We start from the raw sequence: 20,212 nt of genomic DNA on the forward strand, positions 1-20,212 counted from the left end.
GGAAGGGGACATTGGGCCGTTTATTACTCTAGTCCCAAAAGTTTTGATAACGTTTTCTAATTCGTTGGCATAACAACTTTTGAGACTTTAATTAAACTTTTATTGGTTGGTTCATTAGGTTGCTTGTCTAATCGTTTCAACTACATATTGTAATCTACAGAAAGGGGAAAGTATGTGTATCTTCATTGGGGATGTATATCTAATTATCGGCCATTGTCGTATCCCTTTAGATCCCTGATAAAGAAGTCACCTGTCAGGGAGGGGAAAAGTTAATCTTCCAATTTTTAAAGTCTAAGTTTTAAGTTTATAATTTTAATTTTTGTGCTAAAAAGAAGGCGGAAGATGAAAAATTGTCATCAATTTAGCTTCCTAACATAGACGTCGCTTATTGGTAGGTTGGTTCATCCAGTAGGAGGGGAAGGGATTGGGTAAAGGGGGTGGATGGGGGGATATTTGTTTTAGCCAGCTACAAGGTTTATTTTTAAGATAACATGAAAATCTGGTGTACTAGATAAAATATTTTTTTTTGTATTATCCTCTTAGAAACTATGAACTCTGGCCGCAGCGCTCGGCTCCCTTGCCTGCCTGACCGCAGCGCTCGGCCCCCTTGCCTTCCTAGCCGCAGCGCTCGGCTCCCTAAGTTCTAAGAGGATAACGCCTTTTTTAACAGCAAGTATGAGAATATCTATATGAAAAGGAAAATATCTGAGGATCTTATGAAAACAAATGAAAAGGAGTTTGTATCAATTGATATATTATTACTTGGATGTTGCACTACATTTTCATATACTCTGATAAAGTGATGCTAAAACAGCCATACCTTTATCCACCCCCTTTGACACATCCTCTCCCCTTCTACTGTATGAACGAATTGACCTGTAAATGAGGTCCATATTAGGAAGCTAAATTGCCGGTAAATTTTCCACTGTCTATATATTCACTTACATCTTATATCCATTTTTGTATCTGACCAAATGTTTTATGTCTTAGATCAGACGCAGGAATAATTAGGTCAAAAATTCTCAAGCAGAGATTAATAATAGTATGGCTTCGAAACCGATTCATATCCGATGGATTAGAACCGGTTCTCAGCCAACGGATAAATAATTGAAGCATTGCGGTCTTACATACAATTTTCCAAAAAATATTAAAATGAAAATCATAAGATGGATACCAGATTTTTTTTTGCTCCAAGGTCCGAGGGCCCGGGGTATTTTTTTAATATCCGCGGAAAGTTGTCTATAATACGATGCGATAAAAACAATATATAAGAAATTGTATAACAGATTATCAGGGGATGAAGGCACATAGGGCTATTTATTTTACTTGTCCCCTAAGTTTTATAATTGGCTCAACAATTTTGAGGAATTTTATCAAATTTTTATTTATTAAGTTAAGTGTCCAAACGTTTCAATCACTTGTTGTAATCTATACAAGGGGAAATTTTGTGTTCCATCATTGGGAATGTACATCAATTTTACAGTCATTGTCTGGACCCTTAGATGCCAACAAAGTATACAACTTATATTATAGATTGTATAAAAAATTGTGTGACTAGGATTTTAACTTTGAAATTTTTGTCTGAGATCAATTCTATTAGAATCATAGCTGCGGTTCCCGCTCTATATACTATTCTGTAAATGGGAGGTATGTTTTCAAGGTTGTATAAAAAAGTTACGCATCACACAGCAAGAGTTAGTTTTTCCTAAACACTAAATAAACTTTTCTTTAACTCTCCCATCGTGCAACACAGTGGAAAAAAAACTGAAAAATATAGATAATAAAAGACCAAGAATGGTAACATCAAAAATGCTATTTCAATTATTTAAGCCCTTAAAACTATTATAGAATCAACTGTCATACAGTGTGTTTTTTATCAAATGAAAAGTATTGGCTAATTTAACCCACTTACCGCTATCGGAAATTATTCATCAATATCTTATTTTTCCATTGGCATATGGTGTTTTATATCAGAAATAAGTCACTTTGGAAAATCTGGGTTTAAAAAAAAATTTATTGAAAACCATGAAATATTTTTTTTCTAACATAAATTTCTATGAAAAAATGAGATATTGATTATTAAGGATAAATGGCACAAATTAGTCAATACTTTTTATGTAATGAAAAAAAAACTGTACATAGGATAAGATAAAAGCAGAGTAAAGAATAAAAAATCTTTGACTGGCCTGTTTGTCAGGATATGCTAGATTTGTTAACATAGATAGTCTCTCATAAGGATTTCATTAACCGCTGAACCTATATGGATCACTTTTACAATGCAGCTTTTTATACATCCAGTGATGGTTTATAACCATTTTGGGGGAGGGTAACTCGACCCTTCCAAAAAAAATACTTTGTATCCTTATAACTAAAATTAAAGGTGGTCGTGGTCAACTTACCAGACACCCCCCCCCCCCCCCTCTAAGACAAGTGCCCATAAGGGCCTCTAGGGGCATTTCCGCTAGTACAATATACATATCAAACAGTTTGACAGAAAGGGCCATGAAAAATTGTTTTTTCTAAATTCCACAAATTTGTCATAGTTTGCGTGGGCGCCAACCTCCAGCTGTTCTACACAGAGACAGCAGACAACAAAATAAATACAATATTTTCAATATTGCCCCATTTTACACACAAAAAAATGTAAATTAAGCCAAATTGTAAAATTTAGGTAAATAAACAAACGTGTTGAAATATATATAACTAGCGGCTACGCCCCCTAGAGGCCTCTAGGGGCACTTGAGGAGGAGAGAGTCGAATTTGATAATTCAATTTCTTATTTTAGATTTTAAAAGAATAAGTTCAAAAATATTTTACGTTTGACGTTTGTTTTTCGTTGAACTCTCCTTCTAAAATTGGGAAATTTTTTTAAAAAATTATTTTCTCTAGGGAGGTTGGTGGTACCCTCCCCCAAAATAGTTATAAACCTTCCTGGGACATATGAGAATCTACCCTGTTAAGGAGAACCCGATCGGTTCAGCGGTTAGCGAGATCCTTCGGTACAGACACACAGACAGACACACAGACATCCTGTTACTTTAGTATAAGGATACAAATATATCAGAATGTGTGTCTTTTAGTAAATCTCGCTGACAATTGGAACAATATGGCTCGCTTTTACAGTAATGCCTCTTATAGAATTAAGATTTTTTCTCGTATTCATTCGAATCCGGTGGATAGGAACCGGTTCTCATCCATACGAAAAAAATATGTCTAGCATCTTATTATATCCAGTTTTCTACGAACATAAGATGTACAAATAAGATCTAAACCAGTTTTTTTGCCCGTGCCTTCGGCACCTCGGGGCTAAAAAACTGGTTTTAAGCTTATAATTGTACATTCTATTTCCGCGGAAAGCTGTTTATAATACGATGCGAGAAATAACTATTATCCATTTTAGGGAAGGGTACCTTCAACCAACAAAAAGAAACTGCCCTAGAAAAATTCACCTCCCAAGTCGACCCTTGTCCCCAATCCCCTTCCCATTTTCAAGTTTAGTTTTCAAGTAAAAATTGGGGAAGGAGTATTTTTCCATGGGCTATTTCTCACGATAGGGTGGAGGTAACCTTCCTCAAAACAGTTATAAACCTTCCATAGACCTATCAGAAGCTTTAATGTAAATAAGAACCATATCGGTACAGCGATAAGCAAGTTCCTTCAGAACAGACAGAAACACATACATACACAAACATCCAATATTCTTCTATAAGGATTAATATCAAAATTTAAATTGTAAATTAAATTTCATTGACCGTTTATTCCATATGGTCCTGAGAAATCGATATATTATTACCTGGATGTTGCACCAGATTTTTTGTACTCTGATAAAGTGATGCTTACAGTTGGCTAAAATATTGATACCCCCTTTACACCATCCTCTCCCCTCCTACTGGATGAACGAACAGACCAATAAATGAGGTCCTTATTAGCAAGCTAAATTGGCGACAAATTTCCCCCTGTCAATATATCCACGAATATCCTATATCCATTACCTGAGATAATCTGGGGATTTGTTAAAGTAAGTACATCACTATTCAATCCAACCACTAACAAACTTTTAATTCTATCCCATAGATTATTGTTTGCAGATACACATCTAGGTAGCTTATCATATATTTTGTAAAGTAAATTATGTTCTGACAAATATCTAAAATATCTGGAAATAATAAGGTAAAATATTTTCCAGTGTGACTTCGAAACCGATTAATATCCGCTGGATTAGAACCGTTTCTCAGCCATATCGAAAAATCGTAATACATAATAATAGCATAGGCCTTCGACCCATCGGGGCTTACAAAACTGGTTTAAATCTTATAACTTTTCTTTTTAATATTCGCAGAAAGCTGTCAATAATACTAAATAACAATTAGTACATCACTTTTTTTAAATCTAGGCCATAAAGCTAGTTTTTTAAACACTTTTAATTTTAAAATTTTTTGCAAATTTTTATAAATTTTCATATTTCAATATTTCTGAAACTTTTGTGCATTTATTATTTTTTAGAAACTTTAGAATAACTTTCCTGAGGCTTACAGGGGCGGCTGCCGAGCCCTTTTTACAAGTATAACTTCATTTATTTCCAGAAGATCAAAGTAACTCATAGACTTTTGAGCATAGTGTCAATTATGCTTGATAGACAGACAAATATAACTCTAGATTAGCTAAGCTTCTAATGTGAACTTTAGGCTTAGAACAAAGCATTGTTTAGCTTGAATATAAATGAATTATATCCGTCAATATGTAAAATTAATTAAAACTTATCCTTATGTCATTCCATGTAAGCTTGGGTAAAAATAGTAGAATAATTCTTTCCAATTTGTTTAAAACATATCAAAAAAAGATGTATATTTCAAAAAAAAATAATTTAAATGGAAACATGAAAAACTAAAATAGGGGAAAATGTAAAAAAATATATAAATGTTTTGTCAGGAGGGCATTTTTTATAGGAATGTTGGTGGTTCCCTACCCCAAAAATCTTCCAGGACCTATTAGGAGCTACACTGTAAAGGAGAACCATATCGCTTCAGCAGTTCATCCTACTGTACAAACAGACAGACACAGTTCCTGTTACTATTATAGAAGATATTACAAAAATTTTTAAACTATCCATCAATCCTTAAGTGGATTCTTAAAAAAATTGGCCCTGCACTAATCGCTAAATGGGGCAAAATTGTTTTCGTGAAAAATCCACCAAAATCACATAAAAAGTCTACAAAAATTAAACAAAATCATAGAAGGGTTATGAACATAAGATTTAATTTAATTTTTGTAGATCTTTTATGTGATTTTGGAGGATTTTTCACGAAAACAATTTTGCCCCACTAAGCGATTAGTGGGACAATTTTTTTTTAAGAATCCACCTCTGGTTTTTAGAACATTTTATCCTTTCTTGTTTGTTATTTCATATAAAAAATGTTGGATACTATTTCAATGGAAATGTCAACTTTAACATCTCCGGAATTTTAAGATTAAATTCTAAAATGTTTACATGTTAACAAAAATGTTAAATCTTATTAAAAAGGTTATCTGCCAGGACTCGGCAGCCGCGCATCAACCGCCTGTAAGCCTTAGGGAAATACACCTTTTACAATTTTTAAAATCAGCTGGAAGTCTAAACCTATTATAAATATGCCAATCCATCTTTTTAAAAAAAAATTTCAAGCATTCAAAGGGGTTTTAATTTGAGGCTTATTGGCGGCTGCCGACCCTGTTATCTACACAGCAGCTATTTAACTCAATCTATTTTTGTTAACTTAAAAAAAAATTGTAGCAAAAGATTTAAATAATTTTTTTTAAGAAAATTATTTTATGAATTTTAAGTCTGTAAAATTCATTTAACATAAGATAAATCAGAAAAAAATTGGGTTTATTCATTATATTAAATAAAAAATTATGAAAATGATTTTCCAGTTTGGCTTCGAAATCGATTAAAATCCGCTGGATTAGAACAGGTTCTCAGCCCTACTGAAAAATCATGTATAGCATCATATCAAAAAATTTTTCACGGATAATTGACAAAATCATAAAATCATTACCAGTTTTGTTAGATCCGGCATTCGGCCCCTCGGGACTAACAGGACTGGTTAAATCTTATAATTTTTCATTTCAATAACCGCGGAAATCTGTCTATAATTGGATGTGATAATAGTTATTTCTCGCATCGTATTATAAACAGCTTTCCGCGGATATAGAATGTACAATTATAAGATTAAAACTAGTTTTTTTTAGCCCCGAGGTGCCGAAATTATAGGTGCTGATTATTTAATTTAAAAATTAATTGCGTTTCTCAACTTTTCTTCAGTGTTGTATAATTTATATTTATATAAAATTAAAAAGTGTGTATTTTAAAAAGAAATGATTTTCCAAATTTTATTGATCTAACCTAAATATAATTCACACTCTACAAACATAATTCAGACAAATCCAGGGATCAAAAGGGATAAGACAATGGCTGATAAATTGATGTAAATCCCCTATTATGACATACAAATTACCCATTCTGTAGATTAATATTAGTGGATGAAAGGTTTGAACACCCAACTTACTAAACCAGCCAATCAAAATTCAGTGAAGGTCCCCAAAGTTGTTAAGCCATCAAATAAGAAAATGTTATCGAAATAATTAATAGTCGGTACGCTTCCACTTTTAAATTTAATCATTGCAAATTATCTCTTTTAAGAGCATAGGCCACGTTCAATGGTTCTCCAATCTTATTTGGATTTAAATAAAACTAAAAAAAAAGTTTATTGTTAAATACCTTTGACTTTATAAATCATGTACAATAAACCCTCTAATTGAAAATGTGTGTTACAAGATGAAAGAAGCCGTCTCTATTATTTTAAATCAACACAAAACATATTCAGCTCACCCACTTAAACTTTGTTGCTGTTATTATATCAACATTAGACTGTAAGAGCAATGACATAAACATTCTGTTATATAAACTAGTAAGGTTTTTTTTTGTCTGTAGAGTAAAATTACATTAGTATTAGTTACTGATTCGATTAAGTTCTACATTTTAGGGATGCTTAATATTGGTCCTTGGGTGGTTTTACGTTTCTTTTTATCTTTTAAACCTTACAATGGTTTTATGCCATTTTATTAGCCATTACAATCTTGGATAAAATTGTATTTCTACACAGGGTCTAAAGGGATAAAAAATTGACGAATGATGATACAAAAACTTATCTCTTCTGTAGATTGAATTATTGGTTGAAACGTTTGAACACTCAGCTGTATGAACCAACCAATCAAAATTCAATAAAAGTCCCCAAGGTTATTAAGGTAACGAATAAGAAACAGTTATTATAAGACTTTGGGGACTAGTGTAATAAACAGCCCAATGTTCCCTCCCTCCCTGATTTGATTAAAACACATAATCGGCTAAATGGACAACATAAATGATTAAACTTTAAGTCAGTTCCACACATGCTAGTTCAACAGGGAAGTTAGAAAAGTATGCTATGTAAACATTAGTAAATAATCGCCTACTTTTCGCACAACATTTGCAACTCAATACCTATTTTTGCACATCAAATCACAATGGATTGCTTTGAAACAATTTTTTTTAAAATTTTCAGTAAAAATAACAGATTTTTTTCATTATTTTGTTTAACTTTTCTTGAATTTTCTACTAGTCCATAGATTGTACTTAAAATTAGCCAAGAAATAACAACCCACCATCATCATAAAAATAAGACAAAATAGATTTTATTTTAATTCAATATACATTAAATTTGTTTACACTTAGTTGTATAATCTAATTAATTAAAATTTTGTACAAATATAACACATTGTGTATTGTCCTTTATCCTTAAGAATCCCTATAGCGTAAGTTTATATGTTGCTTTCTATGTAATCAACATTTTGTAAATATTTGTTGCTCAAATAAATAGTAAATCTTTACAACAAAAAAATAAGATTAGGTTAAGCAACACCCAACACACAAAGAGCTTTTTATTGGACACTCTTTGTCTGTAAGTCCTTTGTGTTGCGTCTGTTTTGGGCCAAGGCATTCCCCTTACTTTAACTTTTAATGTCGTGGATCTGGCATAGTAGCAGTAAGAAATATTTATGACGCATTTTTGAGCTAAGATTTGAAACCAAATATTAGCGATTCTGAAAAGAATATTTTGCCCCATTAAAAAAAAACTACTGCGAGCTTTATAGAAAGAAAAAAAATCTCGGAAAATAGATAGATGGTTGGTTTGTGGAAAATGTCAATAAAATCAAAACTATCAATAATTCAAAATATTGATTACAGTAACACTAACTATTATTCTTTTTCCTTTGTCGCTCCCTTTCTCTCTATTTTTCTCCTTATTCATTTATCTCTCTCTCTCTCCCTCTCTCCTTATTTCTTTATCTCTCGCGAAGGCCTTTCATAAAAAGGGCCTCGTTTCCTAATGGGAAATATGTAGACAATAGATTTTTGTTTACATTGATACATTTTAAAAAAGGATCAGGGTTAAATATTACATTTTGAAAATAATTATTATTTATAAATAAATCATAAAATTAGAGGATACTCTAACATTAGATTTATGAAACAATTTTTTATATATATTTATTATTTTCTAAACAATATATAAGCAAATGATTCGACTAACTTGTTTTTAGTTTTCAATCGGACGTTTTTGAAATAGGATCATTTAAGATACATACATGTAAAAAAAGCATTAATTCTTAAGTCTTTTTTAATGACTCCAAGAGAAAATATATACAGAACCTAATTCCTAGGGTACGAATATTCCAGAATAGCTTCGAAACCGATTAATATCGGTTCTGAGTCATACTAAAATCATGTATAGCATCGAATTACAGACAATTTTCCATTAGCATTACAATAAAAATCCTAAAATTAATACCAGTTTTGTTATTCCGGACCTTCGGGTCCATTAAGCTAACAATACTGGTTTTAATCTTATCATTTTTCAGTTTAATATCCACGAAAATCTTTCCATAATATGATGTGATAAAAAATCTTAAACTTGAATCTTGTTGTATAAACTAAAAGTGTAAAAAAGAAGGGGTACTTTTAATATCATAATAAAGGATACACATAAATTTTTCTTCCATTATCTTTTCCCCAGTTTAATCAGTAATGTTATCTACGATCTACAATTCATATGTTCAATCAAATGCTTCTTTTAAGTCAAGCTGTATCTAATTGGACTAAAACTAGAGGGAGACATTACTTATGCATCGATCATGAAATCCATGAATTTTGTACAGTTGGAAACATCCAATAAGGATAGAAATTTATACAGAGCTTGTTATATAACTATATGGATTTTCAATTGAATTTAAATAATATCGAAAACTTGAATTATTTTTATCCAACGGTTGAAATTTTAATCCTAAATGGAAAAAATGATAAGAAATAGAGTTAAATGATGGTAGATTACCTGTCAAGGATAGATTATAGTTTTTTTTCCAATATTTCTTATTAGAAAGATATACATAGATTTAAAAAAAAAATTTAGTATGTTTAAATAAGTATGAGATTTTAGAACTATACAAAACATAGGTATACCTATTCTATAGATAACAAGGATGACAACATCCATAAAAGCCAAGCACTGAAACGGTAGGTCAAACGGACATTAACACTTGTATAGTGTCAGAACTGAATAATCATAATATAAATGTACAAGAGTCAAAGCAAAATTGTAAGTAAATTTGTTGAAAAACTGCTTGATTCAGGATAATGTTTATCGACATACTTACATTTTTAGGACTTGATTAAAGAGTTGCTTCGCTTATTACATTATACTTTGTTGTCCCAGGAATCAATGTACCAAAAATCAGATCAATCGGATGATTAGATCACATAAAAATTTGTTGTTAAAAAAGTAAAAAATGCACATGTTTAAAATGGACGTACGGACATTTTGGTGATGATTATAGAGTTGCTATGCTTTCTAAATCGTTCCTAACTACTACAGGAATCACCATGCAAAATTTGAAATCGATGGGACAATTCTAACATGCCTAAATTAACGAAAAAAGATATCCGTTACGGACGGACGGACCGACCCTGATTATAGAAAAGCTTCGCTTTTAAAAAGATACTTTAAACAATATTACAGAAAGTATAAAATGTTAGTGCACGTTGAAACATGTTTTCATCAAAACTGTCTCACTGGATGTGCTCTTACTTACAAGTAATTTAAACACTTATCTTTATAAACTTCTATTATATAAAGTAGTAAGGTTTTTTGTCTGGAGCTTATAATTATGATGACTACTAAACCAATTTAGTTCTTCAGTATAGGGAAGCTTCACATAATTCTCGGAGTTGAGTTAGGCTATTTCATTTTAAGATTTAAGTCTTGGCCTGGTGTTAAGCTATTTTTCTAGCCCCTCAAATGTTAGTGGCGCGACCACTAGTTTAATAAAAAAATATGAAGCAATCGCCACTTCATTTGCACTTTACTATTAGCAAAGCTATTATCAATGTTATTAGACTGCAAATTTTTTGTGAAGACATCCCATATCTTAGAGCAATTTTATTGACTAGTTGGTCTTTCAATCTTTTTTAATTATTATATCTTCCTTCTTATGTATGTTGGTATCCTTGTTTTTATTATAATAGCGCAGCAAGAAGAGGAAGCAGACCAAGAAGTATACTAAGACTACAGGTAGAATACCTCCCCCCCCCCCTCTCTTTTTTACAAAGTCAACAGTATATTTCTTTTTAGATTAATAAGTATTCATAAAAGCAGGTCTCTCATTATTCCTTTGCAATTTTTCTATGACAAACCACGCCATCATTAATTTTTTAGCTTTATTTTTTTCAAAATTCCAATAAATCCACTCTAAAATAAAAAGTTGTAAGGTTTTTTTTGTCTGAAAATTAAGATTTCGACAACTAATGAACCGATTGAGTGCTTCACTTCAGGGAATCTTCACGTAGTTCCTGGAATGGTTTTAGGCTTTTATTCAGATTTTAGTCTTTGGATGGTTTTAAGCTATTTTTCTGTCCTTCTATAGATGCTAGGAGCAAAGTCACCAGTTATCTTTGAACCACTGCAAAATTTTGGATAAATTTTCCTTGTTTTTTAATTTTAAAGAATGAAGAAAACGGCAGTGATGGAAATGTTAGCGGAAGCGACACAGGTAATTGATCTGTCCGTTTGTCTGTCCGTCGGTAACGCAAAAATAATTTCAATAATATTATTACTATAAAAATTGACTATCTCAATGAATTTTTCGTATGTTGTGGCCCAGAATGGAATAAATTTTGTTTATGTTCAGTATAATCTATAATACAAAGTAGCTTGATGTCTGTCCGTCCGTCCGTCTGTCTGAAGCTTAAGATCTCGGTAACCACTGAACCGATTGGATTCTACTCTTCAGGGTATATATCTATCGGTCCTGTGGCGGTTTTAAGCTATTTTCTTGGGGGGTGGGACACCCCCAACCCCCCCAAAACTAAAAAAATTCCCCCCCCCCCTTATGTAATTAATATAGAGCGATTGCTCTAACAAATATTATCCATAGGATATTTTTTTGTAGAAGATTTCCTTGGTCCTTTTTTTGAAGGAGATATTTAGTCCTTTACGATTTTCGCCTTAATTTTTTATCACCTCTTGGGGCAAAGCCCCTAGAGGCTAGGGGCGAAGCCGCTAGTTTTTAATAAACTATCAATCATTTATTTTCTATATTATTCTTTAGAGTCAGAGAGTCCCAGGGTACTTAAATCAAGGTATATCTTCTAAAATGTTTACTTTTTTAATAATCCAAATATATTTACAAGTTGGCAACATAAGTAGCAAAGCAGAAATAAATAATGAAATAAACAAACACATCAATAATGTTGTAGAGCTGATATTAAGAATATTTACCTCCAAGAACACCTCCGAACTTTAAAAATAACGTTAACATCTTTTTAAGCATAACCGACAGACAGACAGACTAAACAATGTATACATTAGATGCGTATTTTCCAGAAGAATATTCTCTAAAAATACTATCTGTCTGTAAGCAACTTGGCTGTGTTAATATTTCTGACGCTATTGGGTGATACTCAAAGACCCAATTGAAAATCGGCACAGGGTCCACGGGGTGGGGTCATACAGTTATCTAACCCCCACCCCCTTTATTGTTATACTCAGGTATAACAAGTTTCTGTTTGGACCTCCGCCTCCAGATCCTATTGAGGGAACATACACACTTCTAGACTCACAGAACTATCAGGTATCTTACAGGGATCTAAAGGGATACGACAATGACCGATAAATCTTTTTACATCCCCAATGATGATACAAAAAAATTACTCCTTCTGTAGGTTTCCACCAGTGCAGTGGTTGAAACGCTTGGACACTCGACTTAATGAAGCAACCAATTAAAATTCGTTAAAAGTTCATAAAGTTGTTCAACCAACGATATCATAAAACTTTGGGGACTAGTGTAATTAACAGCCAATTGTCCCCTCTCTCTCTGGGTAACATAGCATACTCTTGTCACAAAAATATGTGTGTCAGTCTGAATGATCCAGGGCTCGGCAGCCTAACTTATGTCACAAATTTAAGGTTGAGGCGTACAGGGGACTGTCGAACCTTGGATTGGTCCATTAGATTTACAAAACTTATTAATCTTTTTTTTGGCAGGTTTACATTTTTGATGTAAAAGGGGTAAATCACAAGCAGAAAATAAAATAATTAGATTTTAATTAACATTATCTTTCTTTTATTTTAATTGTAATGTTGCATTCCACAAAAAAAAAATATGTTGCAAGCATCTTTTATGTGGGGGTAGGACGGGTGAGTAATTGAAGTTTTGAGGTTTGAAAGAGTATCCCCCCCCCTCCCCCATCTTAAAAAAAACATATGAAGAGCCTTGGGAGCAATATTTTATGTCTTTTATGTTTGACTACAGCACCCCAAATTTTTAAGGGCGAAAATCACCCCTTCCCCTACCCCCCTCCCTTGAATGTCTCTATTAACTACTAATGGTTTTTGTTCAGGAATTCCTTGCCAAAGTGGGAACAGGACCCTTGAGCAGAAAGATGGTGATGGGCGCAATTGTTCAAGTCACAATTGCACAGGTTTTAGCAGGGATCTAAAGGGATAAGACTAGGGCCGTTAAATTGATGTATATCCCATTCCCCAATGATGATACACAAAATAAACCTTTCTGTAGCGTAAGATTAGTGGTTGAAAGTTTTGAATACTCTACTTAATAAACAAACCAATTTAAATTCACTAAAGTCTACAAGGTTGATAAGCCAAGGAATAAGAAAACGTTTTTATCAAATTTTGAGGACTAGTTTAATAAACAGCCCATTGTCTCCTCTCTCTGGATTATTAGTTTCAACTTTAATTGGCATTGCATTTTTCTTTACAAACTTTCGCATATTATCATAAAAATCAACATGTTTTATTTGTAAGGAGCTTGATAAGCGTTGGAAGATAAACGTAGAGACTGGTATCAAGGCTAAATCTGTTAATGGATACTCAACTTATTCTAGGAAGGTTACAGAAAATAAATTCAAGGTAAACTTAATTATAAAACTTAGTTTCTACTAGCGGAGTCTCTAGGAGCACTTGAGGTTAGGGAAGAGGTATTTTTTTTCAATAATAGGTATAAAACTTCGATAGACCTTCAATAGAATAAGAAGTATCACTGTAAAGCGGTACACTATGATTTCCTGTTTTTTTCAGCCACCTGGCTTTTTAAGCCGGCTTAAAGAAAACAAAGTGTTCTCAACTGGCCCAACAGTTAGTGTGATCTTAAGCTAAAGACAAAAAAACATCCAGTTACTTTTATGCATAAATAGAAACACAACATATATTTATCTAAATCTATTCATGAAATACAATTGTTTCACATATCAAATACATCACCAGGTCCAGTTAAGATGTTAAAAAGTAAGAATTTAATATTATGTCTTTGTAATTTTAACCTTTTAAAGAGACTTAATAGAAAGTAAAACCCGCGACCGTGGCTCAACACGTAGCGCATCCGCTCGTCGTCGGGAAGGTGATAGGTACGAATCTCGGTCCGGCACCGCGTCATAACTAAAGACGTTAAAAATGGTTTCCACTGCTTTTATGTCAGATGCGCGACGTAAATAGTTAGAGTGGGGGGAATGCCTTGGCCCAAAACAGGCGCAACTCGTTACCATGCACAGTTGGGACTTCTCAGACAAAGGTCGTGCATCTCAAAGAGTTGGTTGTCTGATGGGCGATTGGACGCTTTACACCGCATTCATAAGCGGAGTATGTTTCAAGGTGCGTGGAGAGAGGTCTAGTTACCTAGTACCCGAAGCGATATCAAGCCCCATAGAGTCTTAACATCTTAATAGAAAGTAAAATATATATGTTAAAATTGTTATCACACCCAAATTTTTATAGAATATTAAAAGTTATTTCCTGAAAGGGCTAGATTTACATTTGATAGAAAAAAGGGGATGGGGTATTAAAGCTGGAATATATTTTTAAAAACCTACAAAATAATTCTCTTTTTATCAGGAAGGTGAACCAAAGCCGGAGCTATTAGAAGATTGGGACCAAAGAGACATTATTACAACTTTAAGGTTATTTTAATTAAATGTATAAGATGTATAATCCAGCTGATTTAAAAAAAAAAAATATAAAATCGGGCCAAGGTTTCTCAGGATTTAAAGTCAATATAAAGCCTGTGGGGCAGGTTAAAGGGATGATTACCCACCCAAAAATTTGTGAAAATACCTTAGATTTTTCACAATCTAAAAATTTTCCCCTAAAACAAAATGTAGCCCCTAGTTCTTACAAATCAGGTAAATTTTTAAATCAAATAATATTTCAATCCCCATTCCCCTCCATCCCTACCAAAAATGAAAAGCTTGGACGTCCTAGACCAAAATAAATTCTATTCAGAAGAGAAAATGGAAAGATAATTCTCGATCAAGAAGCCGACAAAGATCAGGCAAAGATTTTATTTTTGGATCATGGAAAGAAAGTGTCGGGTTTCATCGTATTTTCACAGTAGCTTTTCTTCTATTTATATCCCCTGCGGGGGACTCTAACCCTGCGGGGAAATTATTAGCCTAACATAAAATAACCTATAAAAGCTACTGTGAAAATACGACGAAACCGCTACTTGGATTTCTTTCCATGATCCTTATTTTTGCCTAATTTAAAAATGCTATTTTTAAAATCAATAATTTATAGATTTTGTATTATTCTTTAACCAGGGATAAGACAATAAATTGATATATATGATAAACAAAATTACCCCGTTAGTAAAATAAATTTTTGGTTGAAAAGTTTGGACACATTTAATTCGGAACTAAGATGCTGTGAGTATTGGTGCAAAAAATATGACGTAACAAAAAAAATTAGCCAATGAGAGGCCACTATAAATTTTACCATTGGTCAATAACGGCCTCTCATTGGCTAATTTTTTTTGTTACGTCATATTTTTTGCACCAATACTCACAGCATCCGGAACTAACCAAAAAGGATGCAATAAAAGTACCCAAAGTTTTTAAGCAAACGAAAAATTATGGGTCCTGGTGTAATTTAGAGTCCAATGTGCTATAATCCTGACTTTAATAAAAAACGTTACTTATTATACTGTATTACACTTTCTTCTAGAAATACAATTGTGACAGTGTAATAACATTTGGGCTGGCTTCAGATGATGACGACATTCTAGAGGTTCCAATTTTTATTTTTTGTTTTAAATAATGGCAATTAAAATCATGAAATACTCGGTTCTTGCGGCCCTCTTCCCCCATTTTTTGAAGGAGGAGAGGAGGAGTAATTTTAGTTTTAAAACGGAAAACTTTTTTTAAAAATTGGAGGGGGGGGGGAGTAGTTTTTTCATAGTGGCAATTTTTTGGGAGAGTTGTAGTATCCCCAATTAAAATAGTTATGAATCTTCCCAGGACCTATGGGGAGAACCTTATCTCTCCAGACTGACAAACAAAAGTTACTTTTATATAAGGATATTTATAATTTACTGTCAGGTTACAAGCGAAATTGATGGAGTGCACGCAATTAGAAGATTCCTGAGAAGAATTGACATTCAAAAAGCAGGAAAATTAGGACATTGTTTTGGTATGATCATTTTTAAGCGAAGCTTTTCCATTCAGAGCTTCCTATTAATGGATGTTGTCATCCTTATTAAGATTAAACTAATTGAATTTTTTTTAAATCAAGCAATTTTATTCATAATTAATGTTCTACATTTTCATTAATTATTATAATTAAAGTTTAAAAAAATTAATAATGTCTTTCTTTGAACAGGCAGTAGGAGACACAGCATAATTTAAAAGTATTTTAGTATAATTTTCTATAATTATGTAGATAATCTATACAATTTTTATTACCATGTAATCATTACAATATTATATTACAATAATATAAATGAAAATTATTTGAAAAAGATTATTTTCTGAAAAGAAAAATTGTTTTTATTGATTTGTGTCCAATTTTGAATGTATTCATGTATTATAAGTTATTATTTATATTTATTGTTATTTAAATGAATGTTACCAAAAAACCTTTTTAGTTCTATATTTAGTTTTAAAATTAATATTATAGAGTATTTTATTGTTCTATTATTTTATTCAAATAAAAAAAAGTTAATAAAATGTTCTTTGTTATATTTAATTACATTAATACCTAAAATCGTAAAATTCTGTTTCAACGGCGTTGCTACAAAAGACTTAATCCGACAAAAGTTAAGTTAAGTTAGGTTAAGAGTATGATTTTGTAGATACCTATAACCGTATGCACAAAGAGGGTAACTTTTTTCTCTCGCGTAATTTCGTAAAGTTGGGTTGTAGTCAAATGCTCTTATTAAGTCAAACTGTTCCTAAATATGGAACATTTCATGTATAATAATATATACATTAGGTTATAATTAATAATAGTTTGACTTAATAAGAGCATTTGACTACAACCAAACACCATATTTATATCCAATAATCATAAACAAACCTAACTAAACTTTTGTCTGATTAGGTCTCTTGTAGGATTAGGTCTTATGTCATTTAGGTCTTTTACAATTAGATCTTTTGTATCAACGCCATTGTAACTATTTAGAATAATTTTCTTGAAAACGACTTTAGGTAGGCACAAATTCCAATTCCATGATCATATAGTGAGAGAGCAGATAATCCTAACCATAGCCCCATGGAGCTACCAACATCAACCCAAAAATTTAGATAGTTGTAGTTGGGCAGCTTAACATATTTGGTCACCTTAATTACAGAATTTTCATAAAAAAACATTAAAATTTACCAAAAAAATTAATTAAAGTAATAAAGTTTTTTTTACTAAAATAAATGAGATAAAGAATTAGTTGCGGTATGATGAAAGAATATTAAATATTACTTCTCACCAAGGAGGGAGGGGACATTGGACTGGCACCCAAAGTTTATAATACCCTTATCTTTGTGGCTCAATACTTTGGGTACTTATATTGAATTATAATTGGTTGGTTCCCTGCTTCTTAATCTCACAGATTTAGATTTACCTTTTGGTTCCATTCAATCTTGATGTATGTAAGACCATCTTTGTCAGTGTTATGAGTAGCTCCAAGCAGTTGGATTTGTATTTTCTAAATGTGCAACATAATGGTAGATAATATGAAATTAACTATACAATTATTGTATTATTTACTTGCGGATACGCACCTAGAGGCATCTAGGGACACTCATTAGTCTTTCAATTATTATTGCAAGGTCGGTCGTACAGTACACTACCTCATTTATATATCTTTCTAAGATCTATGAGAAGCTTTGCTTTAAAGGAGAACCATATTGGTCCAATGGTAAGCAAGATCCTTCAGTACAAACCAACATTTAGACATCCTGTTACTTTTATTAAAGGATAATACCTGCTGTTCACATGGCAGTTTGCATTTCTTTTTTGCCTTGGTTTCCATCAGATACCAGTAAGGGTCTACATAATTATTCAGAAAATACCAGAATATAGTTTTATTATTATATGCATGAGTGCAGCTGTTTTTAGATGATAGCCATGGAGGTACACAACCTAACACTGGGTTCAGGTCCCTAAAAGTCTCCTCTTCAACACATTGTTCAAGTTTGTGGTGGTTATCACAATCATCCTCTTCTGCTGAATTTCTCCAATCATAGATTGTCATGTCTGCTAGAAACCCATAGAATTGTGATTCCTTTGTTTCAATTTTCATTTTGTCCCCGAGTTGAGATTTGTAGTGTATACCACTATTCGATTTCATTTCAGTGTCCGTAAGAAAAATCATAATATCATTTTCCATTTCTTTCCATGGTAGGGTAATTGGAATTGTATCAAGAGAGTAATTTGTACTTTGAAGACAAAATCCAAACCGTGGGTATAATACTTTTTCTAAGTTCAGGCCTCGGTTAAACCATTTAATGAAAAGCAGATCACGATTATCTGTTACATTTTCAATTGCTTCATTCATGTTTGCTTCCCATGTTGAAGAATTTCTTTTTTCAAAAGCTCCGCCGAGCAAAATCAAGTACTCATGATCAATTCCGTAATTAGACAGCTTAAATAAAATGAAATATAATAGTAAAAAATCGTTTGGTCTTTATAAGTTTTGGCTACTGTAGCAACCAAAACTTTAAGGGGGGGGGGGGGGGGAAGTTTGTACGCTTATAGGAAATGAAATTCAGTATCAAATTTTGGGAGGGACGTGTGGGCTTGTTTTTATAGTTATCGATCTAATTCTTTTTGTAAAATCTCTTATATGACTTTATGTACACGGAAAACTTTGAAAATTGAATTTCAGGACTTTCCTCCTATGGGCTAGTGGAGCAAAAGACCCCCCCAAACACTAAAAATATAAGATCTGAGCTTATTTTTAGAGATATCAACCTGATTTTTTTAATGAAAACTTTTTAAAAATAACTGAACTTAGTAACACATTTCATTTTGGGACTTTCCTTCTAGGGGCTTGTGGAGCAAGAGACCCCCCAAAACTAAGAACAGGAGTTCTGAGCTTATTTTTGAAGATATCAACCTGATTTTTTTAAAGAAAACTTTTTAAAAATAACTGAACTAAGTAACCATTACACATTTCATTTTGGGACTTTCCTTCTAGGGGCTTGTGGAGCAAGAGACCCCCAAAACTAAAAATAGGAGTTCTGAGCTTATTTTTGAAGATATCAACCTGATTTTTTTAATGAAAACTTTTTAAAAATAACTGAACTTAGTAATCATTACACATTTCATTTTGGGACTTTCCTTCTAGGGGCTTGTGGAGCAAGAGACCCCCCAAAACTAAGAACAGGAGTTCTGAGCTTATTTTTGAAGATATCAACCTGATTTTTTTTTAAAGAAATCTTTTTTAAATAACTGATCTAAGTGACCATTGCACATTTCATTTTGGAACTTTCCTTTTAGAGGCTTGTGGAGCAAGAGACCCCAAAAAACACAAAAAATATGATTCTGAGCTTATTTTTAAAGATATTAACCTGAATTTTTTTAGAGAAAACATTTTTAACATAATTGAACTAAGTAACCATTACACATTTTATTTTGGGGCTTTACTTCTAGGGGCTTGTGGAGCAAAAGACCCCAAAAACTAAAAATATTAGTTCTGAGCTTATTTTTAAAGATATCAACTAGATTTTTAAAGAAAACTTTATTAAAATAACTTATTTAAGTAACCATTACACATTTGATTTTGGGACTTTCCTTCTAGCGGCTTGTGGAGCAAAAGACCCTACAAAACTAAAAAAAAAGTTATGAGCTTATTTTGAAAAATATCAACCTGATTTTTTTAAGAAAACTTTTTTTGACATAACCGAACTAAGTATTCATTACACATTTCATTTTGTAATTTTCCTTCCAGGGGCTTGTGAAGCAAAAGACCCCCAAAACTAAAAATATTAGTTCTATGCTTATTTTTAAAGATATCTACTTGACTTTTTTAAAAATCTGTTGTGGCTACGTAGTTCAATTATGTGAAAAAAGTTTTCCTCAAAAAATCAGGTTAATATCTTTTAAAAATAAGCTTAGAACTAATATTTTAGTTTTTAGGGGTCTTTTGCCCCACTAGCCCCTAGAAAGAAAGTCCCAAAATTAAATCTGTAAAGGTTACTTAGTTCGGTTATTCTAAAAAAGTTCTTCAAAAAAATCAGGTTGATATCTTTAAAAATAAGATCAAAACTCCTTTTTATAGTTTTGGGGGGTCTTTTGCTCCACAAGCCCCTAGAAGGAAAGTACCAAAATGAAATGTAATTTGGTTACTTAGATCAGTT

The 20,212-nt window shown here is 32.2% G+C and overlaps 2 protein-coding genes across 2 annotated transcripts; one reads left to right on the forward strand and one right to left on the reverse strand.

Annotated features, from left to right (window-relative positions):
• Window positions 1–10,069: 10,069 nt before the first annotated feature.
• Window positions 10,070–16,259, forward strand: LOC145327589 (uncharacterized). The gene is made up of 12 exons (XM_080171128.1): window positions 10,070–10,166; window positions 10,598–10,643; window positions 11,076–11,121; window positions 11,680–11,710; window positions 12,120–12,201; window positions 12,971–13,051; window positions 13,395–13,499; window positions 14,478–14,542; window positions 14,865–14,913; window positions 15,585–15,647; window positions 15,959–16,024; window positions 16,239–16,259. The coding sequence occupies exons 1-12, from the start codon at window positions 10,102–10,104 to the stop codon at window positions 16,257–16,259; spliced, it is 720 nt and encodes a 239-aa protein (XP_080027254.1). The 5' UTR covers window positions 10,070–10,101.
• Window positions 16,260–16,578: 319 nt separating this feature from the next.
• On the reverse strand, window positions 16,579–18,489 carry LOC145327914 (uncharacterized). The gene is made up of 3 exons (XM_080171444.1): window positions 17,836–18,489; window positions 17,473–17,556; window positions 16,579–17,197 (listed from the first exon to the last, which is right to left on the reverse strand). Exons 1-3 carry the CDS (start codon window positions 18,406–18,408, stop codon window positions 17,036–17,038), a joined length of 819 nt encoding a protein of 272 aa, XP_080027570.1. The 5' UTR covers window positions 18,409–18,489; the 3' UTR covers window positions 16,579–17,035.
• Between the last annotated feature and the right edge of the window lie 1,723 nt (window positions 18,490–20,212).

The sequence above is a fragment of the Acartia tonsa genome, chromosome 9 (assembly GCF_053477335.1).
Source record: "Acartia tonsa isolate MP-2025a chromosome 9, ASM5347733v1, whole genome shotgun sequence".
In the NCBI taxonomy this organism is placed as follows: Eukaryota; Metazoa; Arthropoda; class Copepoda; order Calanoida; family Acartiidae; genus Acartia; species Acartia tonsa.

Coding starts and splice junctions, on each gene's coding strand:
- LOC145327589 (XM_080171128.1), top strand. CDS start 10,102: ATGTTAGTGCACGTTGAAACATGTTTTCATCAAAACTGTCTCACTGGA. Junction 13,052..13,394: donor TTCAAGTCACAATTGCACAG/GTTTTAGCAGGG, acceptor TTTATTTGTAAG/GAGCTTGATAAGCGTTGGAA. Junction 16,025..16,238: donor GAAGAATTGACATTCAAAAA/GCAGGAAAATTA, acceptor TTCTTTGAACAG/GCAGTAGGAGACACAGCATA.
- LOC145327914 (XM_080171444.1), bottom strand. CDS start 18,408: ATGAATGAAGCAATTGAAAATGTAACAGATAATCGTGATCTGCTTTTC. Junction 17,557..17,835: donor AACTGCCATGTGAACAGCAG/GTATTATCCTTT, acceptor TTGCACATTTAG/AAAATACAAATCCAACTGCT. Junction 17,198..17,472: donor AGATTGAATGGAACCAAAAG/GTAAATCTAAAT, acceptor TCTGTAATTAAG/GTGACCAAATATGTTAAGCT.